The following is an 18,921-nucleotide window of genomic DNA, read 5'->3' as shown; positions in this document are numbered from 1 at the left end:
GCAAGCTAAGAACGAGAAACTCAACTTCAAGGAGAATCAGTAAAAATAAAGAAGGAATCAGGTTGAGAGTTATCAAGGCTAGAACTTAGTTTCTTTTTTGCTTGTTTGGGGGTTTTGTTGTCATTGTTTTTGGTACTAGAAATTAAACCCAGGGGCATTCTATCTCCAAGCTACACCCCCAGCTCTTTTTATCTTTTATTTTGAAATAGGATCTTGCTAAGTTTCTGAGGGTCTCACTAAGTGGCCTTGAACCTATGAAACTCCTCTCTTAGCCTCCTAAATACTGGGATTACAAGCATGTGGCAGCCCTGATATATGACCAAAAAGGCGACTGTATGATTATATCATTCCCTGATATTGTTTGAGAAGGAGGAGAGTGTTCAGAAATTTTGAACTAATTTACATTATCTTTGAAGCAAGTTCATTTCCCCGCAGCCATTTACTGTATAGACTGGAGTTCAGGAAAAAGACTGGGATGAGAAATGCCTCTGGGAATCACTAGTTTCTTACTTATGGTTGAAGTCTGGGTTATGCCTGTACTGTTATCTCTTTCCCTGATAAAGGAACCAGCGCTTAGAAATGTTAAGTAACTTGTTAAATGTCAGACCTAGGATTCTAACCCTGATGATTATTTTCTACATTCCATTCTCGTAACTTTGACCTTAAAATCTGCATTCTCCTAAGGGGTCAGGCATTTGGCCTGAGCACTGTAAAAACACTTCCTTGAAGAGTTTGTAATATTTTCGTTGTGCTGTGCTTTTTCTTTTTTTTCTCCTGCCCTTTGTCATCTTCCCCTAAAATTATTCTGTGGTCACTTCAGCCAGAAGTTTCCTTCCACAGGGAAGGAAATGATCCAGGTCTTTTTCTTTATGGATCAAGTATAGCCAGGAGCTATGCTGTTCTGCTATTGCTTCTTCAAAGGGTAGGGTTCCAGCCTTCTTGCCAGGGAGACCAATGCCTTCCCCAACTCAAGTGAGTAGAGAAGCAAACACAGGGTTCACTCTCTCCAGAGGTTGAAGGGACCCTGGCTATGCTGGCTGCCATTACGAGTCCCACCTGTGTGGTCCAGGTCACCAAGGCTGCCCTGGCGGTGGATCATCTGCTCTGTGACGGGAGTGGGGGTAGGAGTGCAGGCTTGGCTGTGTAGCCATAAGAGGTCCAGGAATATCTCAGTAGAGCGAGCTGTTCGAGAGCCCTAAACAGGTCTGCAGGAGGGACTTCATTTTGTCCGTGAGGGTGAATGTGCAAAGGGTACAGTTTGGAGGAGCTAGCATATCTTAGCAGTTGCTTACAGATCTCAGCTTGTCTGTCAGCCTCTATCTTGGATTTCTCCCTTTTATTACAAGGATTTCAGAGAACTGCACATATTTTAACGATAAACAGATATTTCCCTGAAATAGTAAAATATCGGACATTCCCAGAAAGAAAGGCAAAGGGGCCAGAAGTTTGATTTGGTTGTAGAGACTCATGTGTGGCATTAAATTCTAGATTTTTGATCACTTTCTGTGGCTGGTTAATAGGACACGTTCCAAAAAAACCATCAAGCCTTGTTTTGACAATCAAGATGAATGTTTTTAGTGCCTTCTGAAATGCGACAAAGAGATAGATGAAGAGATGGAAGGAAGGATGATAGGAACCAAGGCTTAGAAGCATGAGTCTTCAGTGCAGACCGGGGTAGGGGAAAAGTACAGGAGTCACCCTTGGAGGGGAGATGCCATGCAGGTCCTGGTGGGGGCATCATTCAACACCAACAATCACCATGAAGGAGTATTTGGGTAGTGAGGGTGGTGGAGAAGGACCCCAGGTGTAGGTGGTATGGAAACAGACACCGCAGTAGGGCTGGATGCACGCCGCTGGCAGTGAGTTGACAAGCTCAGATAGGATCAGGTGCCTCCTTGTGTCCGCGCTTCGTGGGAACTTCAGGGCTCAACTGCATCATCAACTTAGGGCAAGGAACCCCCAACGCTGTTTACTTCCTCCCTTCCTCAAAAACCTTTGGCCTCGAGTTTGCCTCCTGGCTCTAGTTTTGTTTAAGTGCCAAGAAAACTGACTTCCGTCGCTTATCAGCCGGTCAGTACCTGTTGGCTTCTGTCCAAGGCACACAGACCCCAAGTACAGGCCTCTCCTCCCTCCCGGGGAGGGACAAGCCCCTCCGCGCCTTTTCCCACTGTGAGCCATATTCCCGGAGGCAGTGGAGTGAAAAACAGGTAACAGGATTACAGCAGGTTCCCGGGCGGGTTCTAGAAAGATCTTACCCATGCTTAGGGAGCAGAGAGGAACATGCGATCATTTCATTGGAAATTTGCTTTGGATAAACAAAAAAGTAAATGCAAAAGAAAGGGGACACTGGCACGTCTAAAAAACGACTCATCTGAAATGTGGGTTAAGCTCCTTCCCTACATAAGGACCTGTTGGCTTCCATCAGCCTTTTCTTAACAAAGTACAGCAGAGATGAAGAGACAGACACATTTGCTTAGAGATATAGCGTGTATTTCTGGTGGCGCTTGCAGCGCCTGTTCCTTAGCGGAAACGGCAATCCCAGTACCCTTTGGGGGGTGCAGAGGTCGGGGGCCTAGAGACCCTGGCTCACTGCCTGAGTGTTCTCCTCCAGCAGGACCTCGCCTGTGAGGTGAGGGTGTGGCACTAGGGCGAGTTTCCCGGCTGGGTGGCACAGGCCACTCGAGGACAGTGTCGAGGGCAGTGGCGGGAATGGCCGGCAGCGGAGGCAGAGCTGGGCTGTCGAGAGCGAAGCCGCAGCTTAGTGTCTGGGGAATGGGGGACATGTGGGGTGGCCGGGCCCACGGGCGTCTCCACGGGGACTGGCGGGGCCTTGAGGGGCCTCACTGGCCTCTCCGTCTTCCTTTTCTCTGTGGGGCTTTTGGCTGGAGTCGGGCTCCTTTCAACATTTTGTTTTCTGGTTTTGGCCCCTTTCTTAGCTGTAGAGAACGTGGGCTCTTCGTGCCCCTTGTCTTTTGGCGCAGGGTTAATGCAGTGCAGGAAGGACTTCATCTTGTTTCTCAAGCAGGACTCTGAGGGGCAGAGTTTCCTGTGAGGATGGGCTGGTGCTGCATGCCCCTGCGACACTGTACCTTGTGAAGTCGGGCCCTGCAAAGGCTGTCCCTGAAGCGGCTGGGCCTGGGAGGCCCGGGGCACCGCGGGCTGGGCGCTCCCAGGTCCTTTGCCCCCCGGCCCTCCTGGAGGGGACTGTGGACGGGGCTCCTCAGGGCGAGAGCTGTGGCTCCACCTCCGGGAGCCCCGGGGAACCCTGCTCAGAAGCACCCCCTCTGGCTGCTGGTCTTCAGCAGGGCGTCTCTCGGGACCGGCTGAGGGGCGCCCCAGCCCTGCGTCCCCTTCACCCAGGTCCCCTGCTGCTCTGGCTTTCCCTGGGTCCTCTCTCTTGTCTGCCAGTGTGGGCACATGGGCTGAGGCCTGGCCTTTGCCAGGGTCCTGGGGCTCAGGGCTCCAGGGTGGCTCCAAGCCCAGGCCATTCCCACCGGCCTCCACCTGAACGCAGAGCACCCGGGCCTCTGTGTCCCCACTGAGCGGCGGGACCTTGGGGGCCAAGGGGGCTGCATCATGGGGCACTGCCGTGGAGCCTGCTGGCTTTTGTTTGAGCTTCATTGCCTTCAACTCGGTGGTCAGATGTCCTTTCAGGTGGACCCATTCTGAGTCTGGAGAAGCAGAGTATGGCAGGATGGGCAGTTCGCAGATCACTGTGCCTCCTGGGTTGTTCCCACCCCCGAGGGGCTGGTGTGTGGACTTGGGCCCTGGGACCGCTTCAGTGGGTTCCGTGGATTCCCGTGCCCTTATGGGGATTCCCATTTTTATCTCTAGGCTCTTCTTTCTCAAGTGAAAATTTAGTTTGGTTGGCATTGGTGTCTTGAAAGAGCAGGGGCTTGCAGGAATCGCCTCGCCCTCCAGAGGCCCCACTGCCATTTCTTCCACCTGCACTTCCGGCGGGAAGTCTTCTCCAGTGTCTGTACGAGCCTTGTCATCCTGAGCACATGGCCCACGTGCCCTACGGGGGTCATCCAGAGAGATCGGCTGAGTCCCAGGCTCCTGCGTGATTCTGACAGGCCCAGGCACCATGTCTGAGTTCACAGGTTTGCGGGTGACTGCGGGATCCATGGTCCGGGAGAGAGCCACATAGTATAGCACAGGCAGACCTGACAGGAAGACCAGATACTTGTGTCGCAACACCGTCTCCAGTTTCTCGATGATTCTCTTAGACAGGGCTTGGGGCAGCTTAGGGCGTTCGGTGCCCAACCCTTGCAGGGCGCATGGCTGCGGACCCAGGGCTGTGGGCGTCCAGGGCCGCGCTCTGCGGTGTAAGTCGGGGTCGCTCGCTGCTTTTAGCTGCAGGTGCTGGCCTTGGGGAATGCAGGGGAAGGTGGTCACTGCCAAGCCCCCAGCCCCTCTGCATTCCCTGGAGCTGTACACACAGGCAGGGACCTTGCCCTGGTGGATCTGTCCACACTTGACGTCAATGTGGCTGTGCAGCATCGCCTTGGTCTGGGCAAACAAGTGCGGCACGGCGATCAGCAGTTGGAGGGCCCCTGCCCCGCCGGCCTCGAGGGCCGCAGGCTGGGGGGCGTTCTCACTGGCCAGGGGTGTGCTGCTCCAGGAAAGGGCCTGCTGGTCAGTGGCAGAAAGGAGCAACTGCAAGGACTGCTGGATCCTCGTGGGCAGGCCCCAGCGATGGTGAATCAGCTGCTTCTGGAGGTGGAACTCCAGCAGCCTGCGGGCATGCTCAGGGAAGAAGAGCAGCTCCCTTTTGAGGACTGAGAAGGCCCTCCCTGGCCAGCAAGTTTTCACGGTCTCAGGGGACCGTCTTTGGTCACATGGCTCGCATTGCACCTGGCTGCGGACCTGCGGAAACCTCTGGGAGAAGGCCGGCAGCCCCCACTCAAGCTGGAGCTGCCTCTGTAGCAGGTGCCATTCCAAGGCTTCATACTCAGCCAGTGTCAGGAGCGGGACCCGGATCTGAGCATGCGGGTGCTCAGAGGGAGACAAGCAGTGTGGGTCAGCTGCGGAAGAGCACGGGGTGGCCTCTGGTGGCTGCAGGGGTTTTAAGGAGAGAGCCTTGAGAAGTGGGTCCTTCAAGGGGAGAGTGGGAATTTTCTTTTTGAAGAAGGCTTGAGAGCCCCAGAAAGTGGTAACCAGGGACTCACTGTGCAGAGAAGGGTGGCCACAGAATAGCTGGCTGTATTTCTGTTGTAGGTTGCTCTGTGGGTCATCAGCCTGTCCCCCAGGGAGTGGGTAGAGGCCACTGAGCACACCAACAGCTGGAGAGGACATGGCTAGTGCCTTAGAGTTTTGTATCTGCTGGCTGTACTGTCTGTGTTTTGCATCCATAAAGGACCATTCAGAAACCCAGAAAGTCTGGGTGGGTTGGCCAGCCATGTAGGAACACCAAGTATTGTGGGTAATCGTCCCGAATCTATTAACACAGAGCTCAGAAGTATTATTCAGGACAAAAGAAAGTCGCTGGTTATTTTCAGGCTGGTAACAAATTTGTGGGTTTGGCATAAGCTGCCTCAGGGACTCCTCCACACGCCTGGGGAGCCCCCATCTTTGGAAATGCATCCATTTTTTCACATGTATCTCTAGAAGCCTTAGGACTTCATGGCTGAGGAATGGTAGGTGGGCATAGGGGAGGATATGCAAGGCCATAGGTTGTATCAGGTTAGTGTTCTCTGAGTTCTGGGGTAGAAAAGCAGCGTGGCAGTCCAAAGGCTGCCTGTCCTGGTTCCCCTGGACAAGGTAAGGACTGCTCTGCACCATCTCCTGCTCACTTACTGGAACCACAGGTTCCTCAAGTCTTGAAAAAGCCATAGTCTCTGGGTCCATGGGCATATCTGCCAGTTGAAATTCCTGCCCTAGGGGGAGATGATTAACCCAGTATTCTTGGATATTGGCCACATTGGTTGGCTGGGTTAAGTATTCTGTTTGTTGTGTCTTCATTGCCAGTGAAAACTCTGTGGATTGCTGGCACTGAAGTTCCATATTCTGCTCAAAAGATACACCGGCCATGGACAACATCTCCGCGCCAGAAGAGCCCTGCAGTGGCTCCAGTAAAGCGGGGGAGTTCTCACCCTCTATCAGTTGCTGAATCTCCAGAGACACGGCATTGCAGGTTTGGCAGAAGGGATCCGTACACAGGAGCCGCCGCACACTCTCCTCCTGAGGAAGCCAGTGCTGGCTGGGAAGGGAAACGTGGCAGTTATGACTGATGGAGGAACATCTGCCTCCTTGCAAGGGTGTGGCTGGGCCTGCTGCCCTTCCGAGTCCTACATGACCTGGCCCTTCACTGTGGCAGATAGGACCTTGTGGAAACTATAGGATGTCCCTGCTCTGTACCTGCATCTGTTGAAAATCAGTCCCGCTCCCTAGACACCCTAAGAAGAAAAGATGATAGGCTCCTGTATGAGGGTGTCCCAGGAATTGGCCCTGAAGACGGATCAGAGTGGGTAATGTCAGCAGAGTCCAGCTAGACCCAGGAGTCATCCCTTGAAAGGGTGTAGGTACAAACAGAATATGACAACAATGATTTCTTTATGCAAAACTCATTTTGTTGACTGGAAAACTTGTCTCATGGCTGTGTGCAACCCAATATGGTGTCTTTTATGAATGACACAGTGATTAAATCTTGGGCTGGAGAAGTACTGTGACCCTAGCACACTGCAGCAGAGAGTGACTCTTCCCTCCTGAGATGTCTGAACCACCCTCAGAGGCCTGTGTGACCCCCTGGCCTCCACCGTGTGTCCCTCCCAGCCACTGTCCCTCTTCTCATCCCTGCTCCAGCCCAGGCCAAGAAATCACCAGAGTTAAAGGGTTGATGGGTGATGTGTGCATGTATGCCTCCACCAGCTTGTACTCCATTAAGATGTATGATGACAATGCACCAATAAAAAATTCTAAAAAGTCACCAGAGTACAGGCTGGGAGCTGAGATACCGCAAAGAGCGAGAGCTTACCTTTTCATGACAGAAAGCAGCTCCCATGGCTTCTCTGCTTCTTCTTGGGAAAGTCTTCGAGCTGAGGAAGGAAGACAGTTTTATGTCATGTGTGTGTTTTGGGGCCATACTCGAGGGATCTCGAGGACTAGCAAGAGGGGGCCAAGGCCTCTAACTGCACAATCTCCATGACAGTTGCATGTAAAATCGAATTTTCATGACTGGCTCTCCTGCACCTAATCTCATCTGATCCTCACAACCTCTCCAGGAGGATCTTGAGCTGCCTATTTCATGGGAAACAGGAATGCGAGATAAAGTGACTTCCACAGGATTTTAAAAACTCATAAACCACAGTTAAGGACATCTGCCTTACTTCCTCAATTCTTTATTCTCAGGAAAATAGAGAATTTGGGCAACATCCCCGTGTTCCATTTTCCTACCCACAAAAGTCCTCTGTGAAAGTCACAGTTTGTGGAATTGGAGCGGTGAGTGGGTAGAGGCCCCAGGGCACCAGGGGCCGTAGAGGGAGGACAGGCCTCTGGCCTGCGACCCCACCGTGGGGCTCCGAGGAGAGGCTGTGACTTTACCTCTTGATGCTGCATCTCTAGCCCTTTGTCTGACTTTTCGGTGACGCTTAAAGATAAAACAACAACAAGAAAATATTAGAATGAAGCTTGGACACCACTTTCTTTACATCTAAAGTTCACATACATTTCTTATTCTTTCTTTGTTATCTATCTGTACTTTATATGCCCGCCCTACATTACCTATACACCACCTTTTTCACCCCAACATTTCCCCCCTTCCTCACTTTCTTCTTTCCTTTCTTTCTTTCTTGTACTGAACTCGGGGCATTCTACCTCTGAGCTTCACTCCAGCTCTTTTTTTGTTTTTTTTTTTCGGTACTGGGAGTGGAACCCAGGGTATTCTACCTCTAAGTGACACTTCCAGCCCTATATTTTACTCTTTATTTTGAAACAGGGTTTCACTGAGTTGCAAAAGCCTCACTAAGTAGCTGAGTCTGGCCAAAAACCATGATCCTCTGGTCTCAGCCTCCCAAATGCTGGTATTATAAGTGTGCACCACTATGCCCGGCATCTTTTTTCTTTTCTATTTTGAAACGGGTCTCACTAGATTGTTGAGACTCTCGCTAAGTTGCTGAGGCTGGACTTGAACCTGTGATCCTCCTGCTTCAGCCTCCCAAGTACTGAGATTAAAAGCACGTGTCACCACACCCAGCTCTTCTTCGCATATTTCTGGTCACTTCATGGATTTCCCAAACCCTGTATTTCCCATCCAACTACCCAGAGAAGTTCTGCTTGGAGACTGAGGATGAAACAAGATGAAGAATGAAACACTTTAATAGATATGTGGTTCTAATTGTCACAGGACGTCAGCTTATAAATGCTTTCAAAGACTGTAAACAGAAAATTTCCTCCATTTGGGGAGATCTTCTGAGATCCAGTGAGACAGAACCCATATCCAGGTCTCAAGCCAGAGAGGTTCTTAGCTTTTCAAATAGACTATGTTACAGAAAAGGCCTGGGAAGGAATTACTTTAATCTAAGGAAAAAAAAGAAATATATAAAAGTACATAAAGTTTGGTATTTAAATGGTCAAGGAAGGGTAGTGAGGTCACAAAGAGCAACCTCAGAGCTTAAAAACTTCTTATCTGAGGCTTAAACTAGTTCAATTGTACTCAGTGTTTCCCTACCCGGCAGCAGCTCCTTTTACGTTCAGACTTCAATCCACAGTAACTCCGTCTCACTTGCCAGATAATTAGAATAATGATGAAGATGAAGCCATAGGTATACATGTGATATCCAATGTCCAGAAGAACTAATGTAAGGCGCCACATAGTCTCAACCTCATCAGCACGAGGAGACCGGCCATCCCATATCCAGACATTCAGGATCCTGGGGCCTAATGAGTCTCAGAGCTGGGCCTTGTGGTGTCCACCTCACAGAAGACAGAACCAGGCCACCAGACTGCATCACAAAGCCCTTCTGTCTCATAAGGGAAGCTCGCTGGTCATTCAGTCTGTAGGTGAGGGGTCTGCCCCTCAGGTTCTAAAGGTGTCGGGCTCACAGCAGTGTCTATTTCCCTCTCTCCCCTACACCAGCTGTTGGCTCAGCTCTCCCCTCCACAAGTGTCTGGTCACCCGTCCTCAGGAAATGAAGGCCCCTAGCACACAGAGCAGGCCACCTTGTGCGGGAGAGGGGCTGGGACAGAGGAACCTTTCCCAACCTGCCACTTGTCCTGGAAACACCCCGGAGAAGCGCACGGGAGTTTAGGGAGGTCAGAATGTGGCTTGGCTGGAAGTGGACAGCTCTGCTGTTTTCAGGCCAGCGGTGACCACAGATCAGAGGTGTAAGAAGGGGAGACCATGGCTGATGCGTCTTTAAATGGCGCTGTGGGAGGAAGGAAGGGGCGTGGGCATCTGCGAGGGCGGGAGGCTGTGAACACTGCCTTCCCTGGAGGTGCACTAAGGCAGCTCTTGTGGAGAGGTCCAGGGCTCGGTTTCCAGAGCCGTTCTACCCGTGGTACACATCCTGCCTGCTCCGGGAGGGGAAAGCCTGCAGAGACGGGATAGCAGCCTGTGACTCTGGATCACAACCTTCTTTCTGCTCCCGGTTGGATGGATACTGTTTGCCTAAAGAATTCCCCCTCTCCAAATCTAACTTTGGAAATCTTTTTTTTTTTTTTTACTAGTGATGGAGCCCAGGGGCATTCTACCTGAGCTATACCCCTAGCCCTTCTTTTATTGAAGGTCTCACTAAGTTGTAAATGCCCATGAACCTGTGGTCCTTCAGTCTCCCAGCTTCCCAAGTACTAGGATTCCCACCATGCCTGGCTGATGTTCTGCCCCAGGACCCATCATTCTATATCTTGACTATTTACTTAGACATTTGTATTCTCTGCTTGGCTTCTGTGGATATTGTGAGCCTTGAATACCCCACCATTTCTGAACTTTCTTGAGGGGATGACCCTGATGACAGTGGTTCAAGCTAGGAAATCCTTAGGCTCCAAATCTCTGAAGAGGCTCTTTCACTCTGCCTCCAGCACTCAGTCCACCCAGCCAGCTCAGTCAGCACTCACTGTGCCCGGCCCTCAGCCGGGCAGTGCCAAGGGTGCACAGACACATGAGTTGTGGAGTTGTGTTCTCCCTGCCTGGCCTCAAGAAATTTAAAAATCTAGTTTTAAAGATAAGACTTATAGCCGGGAGTGGTGGCGCACGCTTTTAATCCCCACACTTGGGAGGCTGAGACAGGAGGATCGCACAGGTTCGAAGCCAGCCTCGGCTACTTAGTGAGGCTCTCAGCAACTCAGTGAGACCCTGTTTCCAAATAAAATATGAAATATGAAATAAGTCTGGGACTATAGCCCGGGGGTAAAAAGCTTCTGGGTTCCACCCCAAGTACGACCACAAAACAAAACAAAAAAACAGTAAAGACAAAGCTAATTCTTTTTTTATGCTTTTATTGGTGCATTAACATCTCACATCGTAATGTACATGAGTGACAGCGACAAACATGGATACAAGACTGGTTGGATTTCCCCCAGCTCTCCATCCTCCCCCACCCATACAGAAAATGAGATTGGCATTGGTATTCTCACATATATCCATATTGTCAATGCAAGTCATTCCTCCATCGGTCCTTCCTCCCCCTCATCCCTTCCCTTGCGCTACCTCCCTGGCTCCACTGAAGTCTCTCCATCATCTAAAGTCCTTCCTGTATCCTGATTACTCCCGAGCTTCTGCATATTAGAGAAAAATATGACCCTTCACTTTCTATGACTGCCTAATCTCACAGCATAATGTTCTCCAAGTCCATCTATTTTCTTGCAAATGACATTTTGTTTTTTACCACTGAGTAGAATTTTATTGTTTATATCCCATAAATTTGTAATTCATTCATCTGTTGATGGAGCCTCAACTGGTTCCATAATTTGGCTATTGCAAATTGTGCTTCTATGAACATAGATATATTACTATTGTATTTTTATTTCAGTCCCTTTGGAAAGATACCAAGAGTATTATAGCTGGATCATATGATGGATCCATTCCCAATTTTCTGAGGAATCTCTACACTGATCTTTATAGCAGCTGCACTAATTAGCAACCCCACCAACAGTGTGGAAGAGATTCTATTTCCCACATCCTCACCAAAATACATTGTTTGACTTCTTGATGACTGCCATTCTAATTGGGGTCAGATGGAATCTCAGTGTAGTTTTTATTTGCATACCCCTGATTGCTAATGATATTGAACATTTTTTCATGTATTTATTGACCATTTGTATTTCTTCTTTTATGAAGTGTCTAGTTCAATTGCCCATTACTTTATTGGGTTGTTTTTTGAGTGCTAAGTCTTTTAAGTATCTTGTATATTCCAGATATACAGTTCTCCTTCAGAGGATTAGCTGACAAAGATCTCCTCCCATTTTCTAGGCTCTCTCTTTAGAATCTTAGTGGTTTCCTTTGATGAGTAGAAGCTTTTTAGTTTAATGACACCCCATTATGGGACTTTAAGATTACTAATATTCCAATATGTAGGCACAGGAAGAAACTTCCTCAGTAAGACTCCAAAAGCTCAAAAAATTAAGACAAGATTAATTCATACAAAGAAAGAGTCAACACTTTGGGACAAATAGAATTTTATTCTGATTAATAATTCTGAAAAAACCCTTATAACTCATTTGTGAGGCCCTGATTACAAAAATCTCATTTTAAAAATCATCTCATTTCAAAATCACAGTAATGATCATGCTCATTAGAGAACGCAAAGAATGGTTCATAGAGTTCATTTGGCCTTAAGAAATGCAGGCTTTCTGTGGCAGAGGTGCCTGCGGTAGATGGGGAGGTAGATGAGGAAAGACTGGAGGAGCAGGGATGGAGTCTGTAGAAGGAGGGCCTTTGCATTTATCTTATTCAATCAGATTAACTAAGTCTTTAAAAAGTAGTCATATATTCCCTTGCCTAACTCACAATGTTGCTCCAGGACACCAAATAAAGAATACGAATTTGTTATATAAGCCACATGGCCACAGATATATAAACATCATCTAAGCATATTTTTGAAACTGGACAAACATATTCAGAGTATAAAATTCAAATGACAAAGCAGAGTATAATGTATCATTATGTCTTTTCTCAGCCTTGCTGCTTATCTCACAGCTTTCTTCCCCTAAGTCAGTCCCTCCTATTTGATTTTTTTAAACAAATTTTTTTATGGAACATAAATGGTATACATTTAAACTATATTTGGTGCCCTCTCCTATTTGATTTTTTTATGTATTTCCAAACAAGTTTAGCATAAACAAAAGAAAATTTTTGTTTTTCTTTATAAATGGAATAGTTTCCCTTTCTTATTTTATTTAATAAAATGAATATATAATTCCTATGTCTTTCTTGATATGGCTATAACACAATTCATCATCAATGGTCTATTCATGAATATTTAATTATATATATTCTTTTTCCCTGATTAATAATTCTGACAAAATCCCTATAAGTTGTCATAAATAGGTTTGGGTATATAAGTAGGAATATTCCTATGAGTAAAATAACTAAATCAAAAAGTATGTATTTTGAAGCTGGGCGTGGTGGCACACACTTGTAATCCCTGTGCTTGGGAAGTAGAGACAGGAGGATCGTGCAGATTCGAAGCCTGCACGAAGATAAATGCAAAGGCCCTCCTTCTACAGACTCCATCCCTGCTCCTCCAGTCTTTCCTCATCTACCTCCCCATCTACCGCAGGCACCTCTGCCACAGAAAGCCTGCATTTCTTAAGGCCAAATGAACTCTATGAACCATTCTTTGCGTTCTCTAATGAGCATGATCATTACTGTGATTTTGAAATGAGATGATTTTTAAAATGAGATTTTTGTAATCAGGGCCTCACAAATGAGTTATAAGGGTTTTTTCAGAATTATTAATCAGAATAAAATTCTATTTGTCCCAAAGTGTTGACTCTTTCTTTGTATGAATTAATCTTGTCTTAATTTTTTGAGCTTTTGGAGTCTTACTGAGGAAGTTTCTTCCTGTGCCTACATATTGGAATATTAGTAATCTTAAAGTCCCATAATGGGGTGTCATTAAACTAAAAAGCTTCTACTCATCAAAGGAAACCACTAAGATTCTAAAGAGAGAGCCTAGAAAATGGGAGGAGATCTTTGTCAGCTAATCCTCTGAAGGAGAACTGTATATCTGGAATATACAAGATACTTAAAAGACTTAGCACTCAAAAAACAACCCAATAAAGTAATGGGCAATTGAACTAGACACTTCATAAAAGAAGAAATACAAATGGTCAATAAATACATGAAAAAATGTTCAATATCATTAGCAATCAGGGGTATGCAAATAAAAACTACACTGAGATTCCATCTGACCCCAATTAGAATGGCAGTCATCAAGAAGTCAAACAATGTATTTTGGTGAGGATGTGGGAAATAGAATCTCTTCCACACTGTTGGTGGGGTTGCTAATTAGTGCAGCTGCTATAAAGATCAGTGTAGAGATTCCTCAGAAAATTGGGAATGGATCCATCATATGATCCAGCTATAATACTCTTGGTATCTTTCCAAAGGGACTGAAATAAAAATACAATAGTAATATATCTATGTTCATAGAAGCACAATTTGCAATAGCCAAATTATGGAACCAGTTGAGGCTCCATCAACAGATGAATGAATTACAAATTTATGGGATATAAACAATAAAATTCTACTCAGTGGTAAAAAACAAAATGTCATTTGCAAGAAAATAGATGGACTTGGAGAACATTATGCTGTGAGATTAGGCAGTCATAGAAAGTGAAGGGTCATATTTTTCTCTAATATGCAGAAGCTCGGGAGTAATCAGGATACAGGAAGGACTTTAGATGATGGAGAGACTTCAGTGGAGCCAGGGAGGTAGCGCAAGGGAAGGGATGAGGGGGAGGAAGGACCGATGGAGGAATGACTTGCATTGACAATATGGATATATGTGAGAATACCAATGCCAATCTCATTTTCTGTATGGGTGGGGGAGGATGGAGAGCTGGGGGAAATCCAACCAGTCTTGTATCCATGTTTGTCGCTGTCACTCATGTACATTACGATGTGAGATGTTAATGCACCAATAAAAGCATAAAAAAAGAATTAGCTTTGTCTTTACTGTTTTTTTGTTTTGTTTTGTGGTCGTACTTGGGGTGGAACCCAGAAGCTTTTTACCCCCGGGCTATAGTCCCAGACTTATTTCATATTTCATATTTTATTTGGAAACAGGGTCTCACTGAGTTGCTGAGAGCCTCACTAAGTAGCTGAGGCTGGCTTCAAACCTGTGCGATCCTCCTGTCTCAGCCTCCCAAGCGTGGGGATTACAAGCGTGCGCCACCACGCCTGGCTTACCCTCAAGACTTTCTTATGCCCCTTTATAATCCTTCCTTTAAACTTTTTCATTTCCTCTCTTCTCCAAGTAGCCATGATCTACTATCTCTCACTGCAGGTTATTCTGCATTTTCTAAGTTTTATAAAAATACAATAATATTACGTGTACACATTATAGCTCACCTTTTTCACTCAGCCCAATTATTTTAATACATGTACTCGCTATGTGTATCATTAGTTAATTCATTTTACTGCAAAATAGTATCCCATTGTTTGCATATATTACAATTTATTTGTCCATTCACTGTTGATGGGCATTTGGATGATCTGTTTTTGGCTACTAGGAGTGATGCTGCTATGAACATTCATGTGCAAATCCTTACATGAACATATGCTTCCTTTCCTCCAGTAAATACTTCAGAGTAGACTGGCTATATCATATAATAGGTGTATGCTATGGTCTAATTGCACACTAGTACCCCCTCATCCATGGGGGATACATTCAAAGACCCTCAGTGGATGCCTAAAACCACATACACACACAAACACTATATGTAGATATAAAACATGATTAAGTATGTAATCACTATATGTAGATATAGATATCACATATAAGTTTGGAGGTAGAATGCCCCTGGGTTCAATCCCCAGTAACACACACACACACACACACACACACACACACACACACACATACACACACACACACACAGCAATGTATATTAACTTTTAAAAAAGAATTTCAAGAAGTTTCTCAGTGTTTGTATCATTTCTATTCCTGCCAGAGAAGGCTTTGCACTCAGCCTTATAAGATATCTATATCTACATATAGTGATTACATACTTAATCATGTTTTATATGTGATATATGATAAAGTTTTAATTTATGAATTAAGCACATTAAGAGATTAGAAACAATAATAAAATAGAACAATTATAATATTCTATAATTAATATATGCAAATGTAGTCTTTTGAGCCAGGCATGGTGTCACACATTTATAATCCCAGAATTTGGGAGGCTGAGACAGGAGGATCGTAGTTCGCGGACAGCCTCAGCTACTTAGTGAGACCCTGTTTCAAAATAAAGAATAAAAATAGGGCAGGGGGTATAGCTTGGAGGTAGAATGCCCCTGGGTTCAATCCCCAGTAACACACACACACACACACACGCACACGTACACGCACACGCACACAGCAATGTATATTAACTTTTAAAAAAGAATTTCAAGCAGTTTCTCAGTGTTTGTACCATTCCTGTCCCTGCCAGAGGAGGCTCTGCACTCAGCCTTTGGTGTCGGGAAGGAGTGTGGCTGCACTTTTTTCTGTGGTGTTTAACTGGAGTAGAGTAGTTACGACCTAAGAACTTTCTGTCTTATTTAGCATCTCTTTCCTGATCCTTTGGCTACAGAGAGAAGGCCTTTCTTCATGCTTGGCTTTTATGTTTGTTTGTCTTTGTTGTTTTTTCTGTGCCCATAGGTAATTTGGGGAGGCTCTTCTCTGACATCTAGGCGAGGATACATGAGAAACAAAGAATACCCAGGGAACTCCCCACTGTGTTCCTTGGGTCCTGAGGTACTCAGCCGGACTGCCTCCTCTCCACCTTTCAGAATATTATATTTACTTAATATATAATGTTCCCGCTTTTTAATTGAACTTATGGGGAAAATAAGAGAAAGGTATCTACTTCATCTTCCCAGAAGTGGAAGACCTAATATTATTAATTTCATTTTTCAAACCTAATTTATTCATTATTAGGTACATAAATGTGATTTTTCCTTTAATTTAGTAGAATACTGGGTAATTTTCATAAATTATTCCCCATGGTAAATACATAAGATAGGATATTAGTCAAGTACTTATATTTTGGACTCCCAAAGCCACAAAGTAAGTGGATAATGATCAAGTTTTCATTTCTAATATTTCAAAGTAAGCGAGCAAAGAAATTGCTCTGAGGATATTTGAATCCTTGGCCACTGGCTGTTATATAAGCAGTGCAGATATTGTTCCTGAGGAAAATATGAGCAACTTAAGTAACAGGGCTATTGAGGGGACAGAATTCACTAGTGATTATTAAAGCCCTGTAAAGTGCTGTATAAATACAAATATCCACAGCAATAGTCATTAGTTTTTATCACCGTGTCTAGCTATTTCAAGGCCTGTCAGAGAGAATTCCCTTTCCTTGTTCTGTAAGAAGGTATTTTAGAGATTTCCTTTCTGGGTTTAATCACCCCATCCCAACAGAAAAGGGTTTATTCTCACTCAGATCCTACTAAGAAGCTTTCCTTTGTGTCCCCCAACAACTCAAGCCTACCCCTTTGCCCATCCCCTGGTGATTAGCAAAGCCCAATGAGGAAATCTATAGGCTAAAAAGAGGCCAATATGAGCCTTGAGCCTTTCAAATTGCTGATGTTGAAATACAGTTTGGGACAAGGGACTGGAGAAATACACGGACCTTTCAAAATGGAATTCCCCCCAACTTATACTAAACTCGCATAGGGAGGATTTTCCTTCCTGTCAGTACGTGATTTGGGGGTAACTATGGAAACATACCAGTTCATTACTCACTGATTCTAAAAAGACCTTTCCAGACATGCTGGGATTAAGAAAAACAGCCAAGATAGCAAATATATTTACACACACACACACACACACACACACACACACACACACACACGTGTATGTGTGGTCAAAAACTTCCCTTGAGCTGGGTGTGGTGGTGCATGTCTATAATCCCAGTACCTGGGAGGCTAAGACAGGGGGATCAAAGTTTCAAGGCCAGCCTCAGGAACTTAGTGAGGCCCTCAACAACCTAGCAAGATCCTGTTTCAACATAAAAAATAAAAGGCTGGGGTTATAGCTTAGAGGTAGACTGCCCCTGGGTTCAATCTTTAGTATCAACAAAATAAACAAGCAAAAAAAAAAAGTCTCTTCTGTTAGGATAAGCAGCCCAGTCATGCAAAGATGGCGCCTCTCCGGCTTCTCTTCCGGATTGTGCTGATTACCTCATAGCTTGCCAAAGGAGCCACGGGATGCCCAACAACCAGTCCCCTGATAACACACTCACTGGGGTATGAGCCACCCAATCAGTAAACGCCCCGTACTTTGTGCGATCTTCCGCTGTGAGTGGAAGCTCCCTCCTCCCAGCTGCCTGATATAAAGGGAGCTGGGCTGTCTTAATAAAGCTTTTGCTTGCTTATCTCTGACGGCTTGCCTTGGGTCTTTCCTACGACCCCCCTTCATTGGTCTCGAAGACCCCCAGACCCCTTCATTGGTGCCGAAACCTGGGAGAAAGACCCCTCTATCTAGAGAACTCCCTCCTCCTGGCTCTCCCCACGGCCGGCCGTCCTCGTCCTTCTTTTTGGGTGCTCGCTCTCCGCACCCACCACCACCGGCCATCCCGACCATCTCTGTCACTCCGCCAGCTGGGTAAGTCCCCCTTAGGCTATCTGCCTGAGTCTGGCTATAGCAGGGTATCTGACCGTGATCGTCCGGCTCTGCCCTGACACCAGGCTTGGGGGGAGACTGCACCCCACCACGGCCTTCAAGGCTATGGTGGACTCTCATGATAGTCTACTGCTTCATTTAATTACGAGATAACGGGAAGGAAGAACAGGCCCTGCTATTCTTTCCACTCTCATTCCTTCCTCCTCCTAACACTCTCCATTCTGATAATACCATCGGTCCACTGATAAAGTCCAACCGGCTACCGGACTGATAAAGTCCGAATACCATTCCGTACCATCTGTCTGACTGAAAAAGTCCGGCCGACTCCATCTGACTGATAAAGTCCGACTTCCGCCCGCCCGAAAATCCTAGCGCTAGGTGTCCCATGACCTCCAGCTCCGGTCCAGGCAGACTGTTCTCGGGTGACGACCTGACCACGTCTTCAGCCTATCCGACCCCACTGGGGGTTCCGGGAGCAATCGGCCATCTGGGGACACCCATTTTGGTCCTTTGTTCCTTTACCGGTCTGGGACTTTCCGTTCTCTCTCACTCACACCTCCTCAAACACTGGAACTCTCCGTTCTCTCTTTATCTCTCTCTTATCCTTACCTAACGCTCTCTCTTTTAACCTCTCCCTCTGTCTTTCATAACCTTTCACCGTGGGAGCCTCTTCTTCCATCCCGAATACTGCCCCTTTAAGGTGTCTACTTAATCATTTAAGCCGTCTCTCTCTTATTCTAGACATTAAGCCTAAATTGGCCTCATTACTCTCTGGACAATAACAACCATAGACCCCTGACCCTCTTCATCTTCTTGCTTTTGCAGGACAAATTCAGGCTGGAATATTCAAAGGCCTTCAAACTTCCACTTTCAGCCAAGATGGTATAACAAAGACTGGATTTGCCCTCCTGCCTGAAACTACTGACAAACACTAGACAAATATGTGAACCAATATTTGTCAAGACACTGGATGTTGCTGGGCGTGGTGGTGCACGCTTGTAATCCCCGTGCTTGGGAGGCGGAGACAGGAGGATCGCGCAGGTCAGAAGCCAGCCGCGCTGGCTTAAGAGACCCTGTTTCCAAATAAAAAGGTAAAAATAGGTCTGGGAGTGTAGCCCGGAGGTAGAAGGGCTTCCAGGAACCCCAG

At 46.3% G+C, this 18,921-nt stretch overlaps 1 protein-coding gene across 1 annotated transcript; it reads right to left on the bottom strand.

Annotated features, from left to right (window-relative positions):
* Positions 1 to 2,643: 2,643 nt before the first annotated feature.
* On the bottom strand, positions 2,644 to 18,453 carry LOC308272170 (protein SPATA31F1-like; the record flags this gene model as incomplete). The annotated part of the gene is made up of 6 exons (XM_080708944.1): positions 2,644 to 6,202; positions 6,977 to 7,037; positions 7,543 to 7,588; positions 8,669 to 8,793; positions 18,038 to 18,221; positions 18,331 to 18,453. The coding sequence occupies 6 exons, from the start codon at positions 18,451 to 18,453 to the stop codon at positions 2,644 to 2,646; spliced, it is 4,098 nt and encodes a 1,365-aa protein (XP_080565070.1).
* Between the last annotated feature and the right edge of the window lie 468 nt (positions 18,454 to 18,921).

This window comes from Muscardinus avellanarius (assembly GCF_963383645.1).
Source record: "Muscardinus avellanarius genome assembly, chromosome: 13".
NCBI classification, from domain to species: Eukaryota; Metazoa; Chordata; class Mammalia; order Rodentia; family Gliridae; genus Muscardinus; species Muscardinus avellanarius.
Note: the sequence above shows the minus strand (reverse complement) of the source record. Positions and strands in the feature narration are given on the sequence as shown.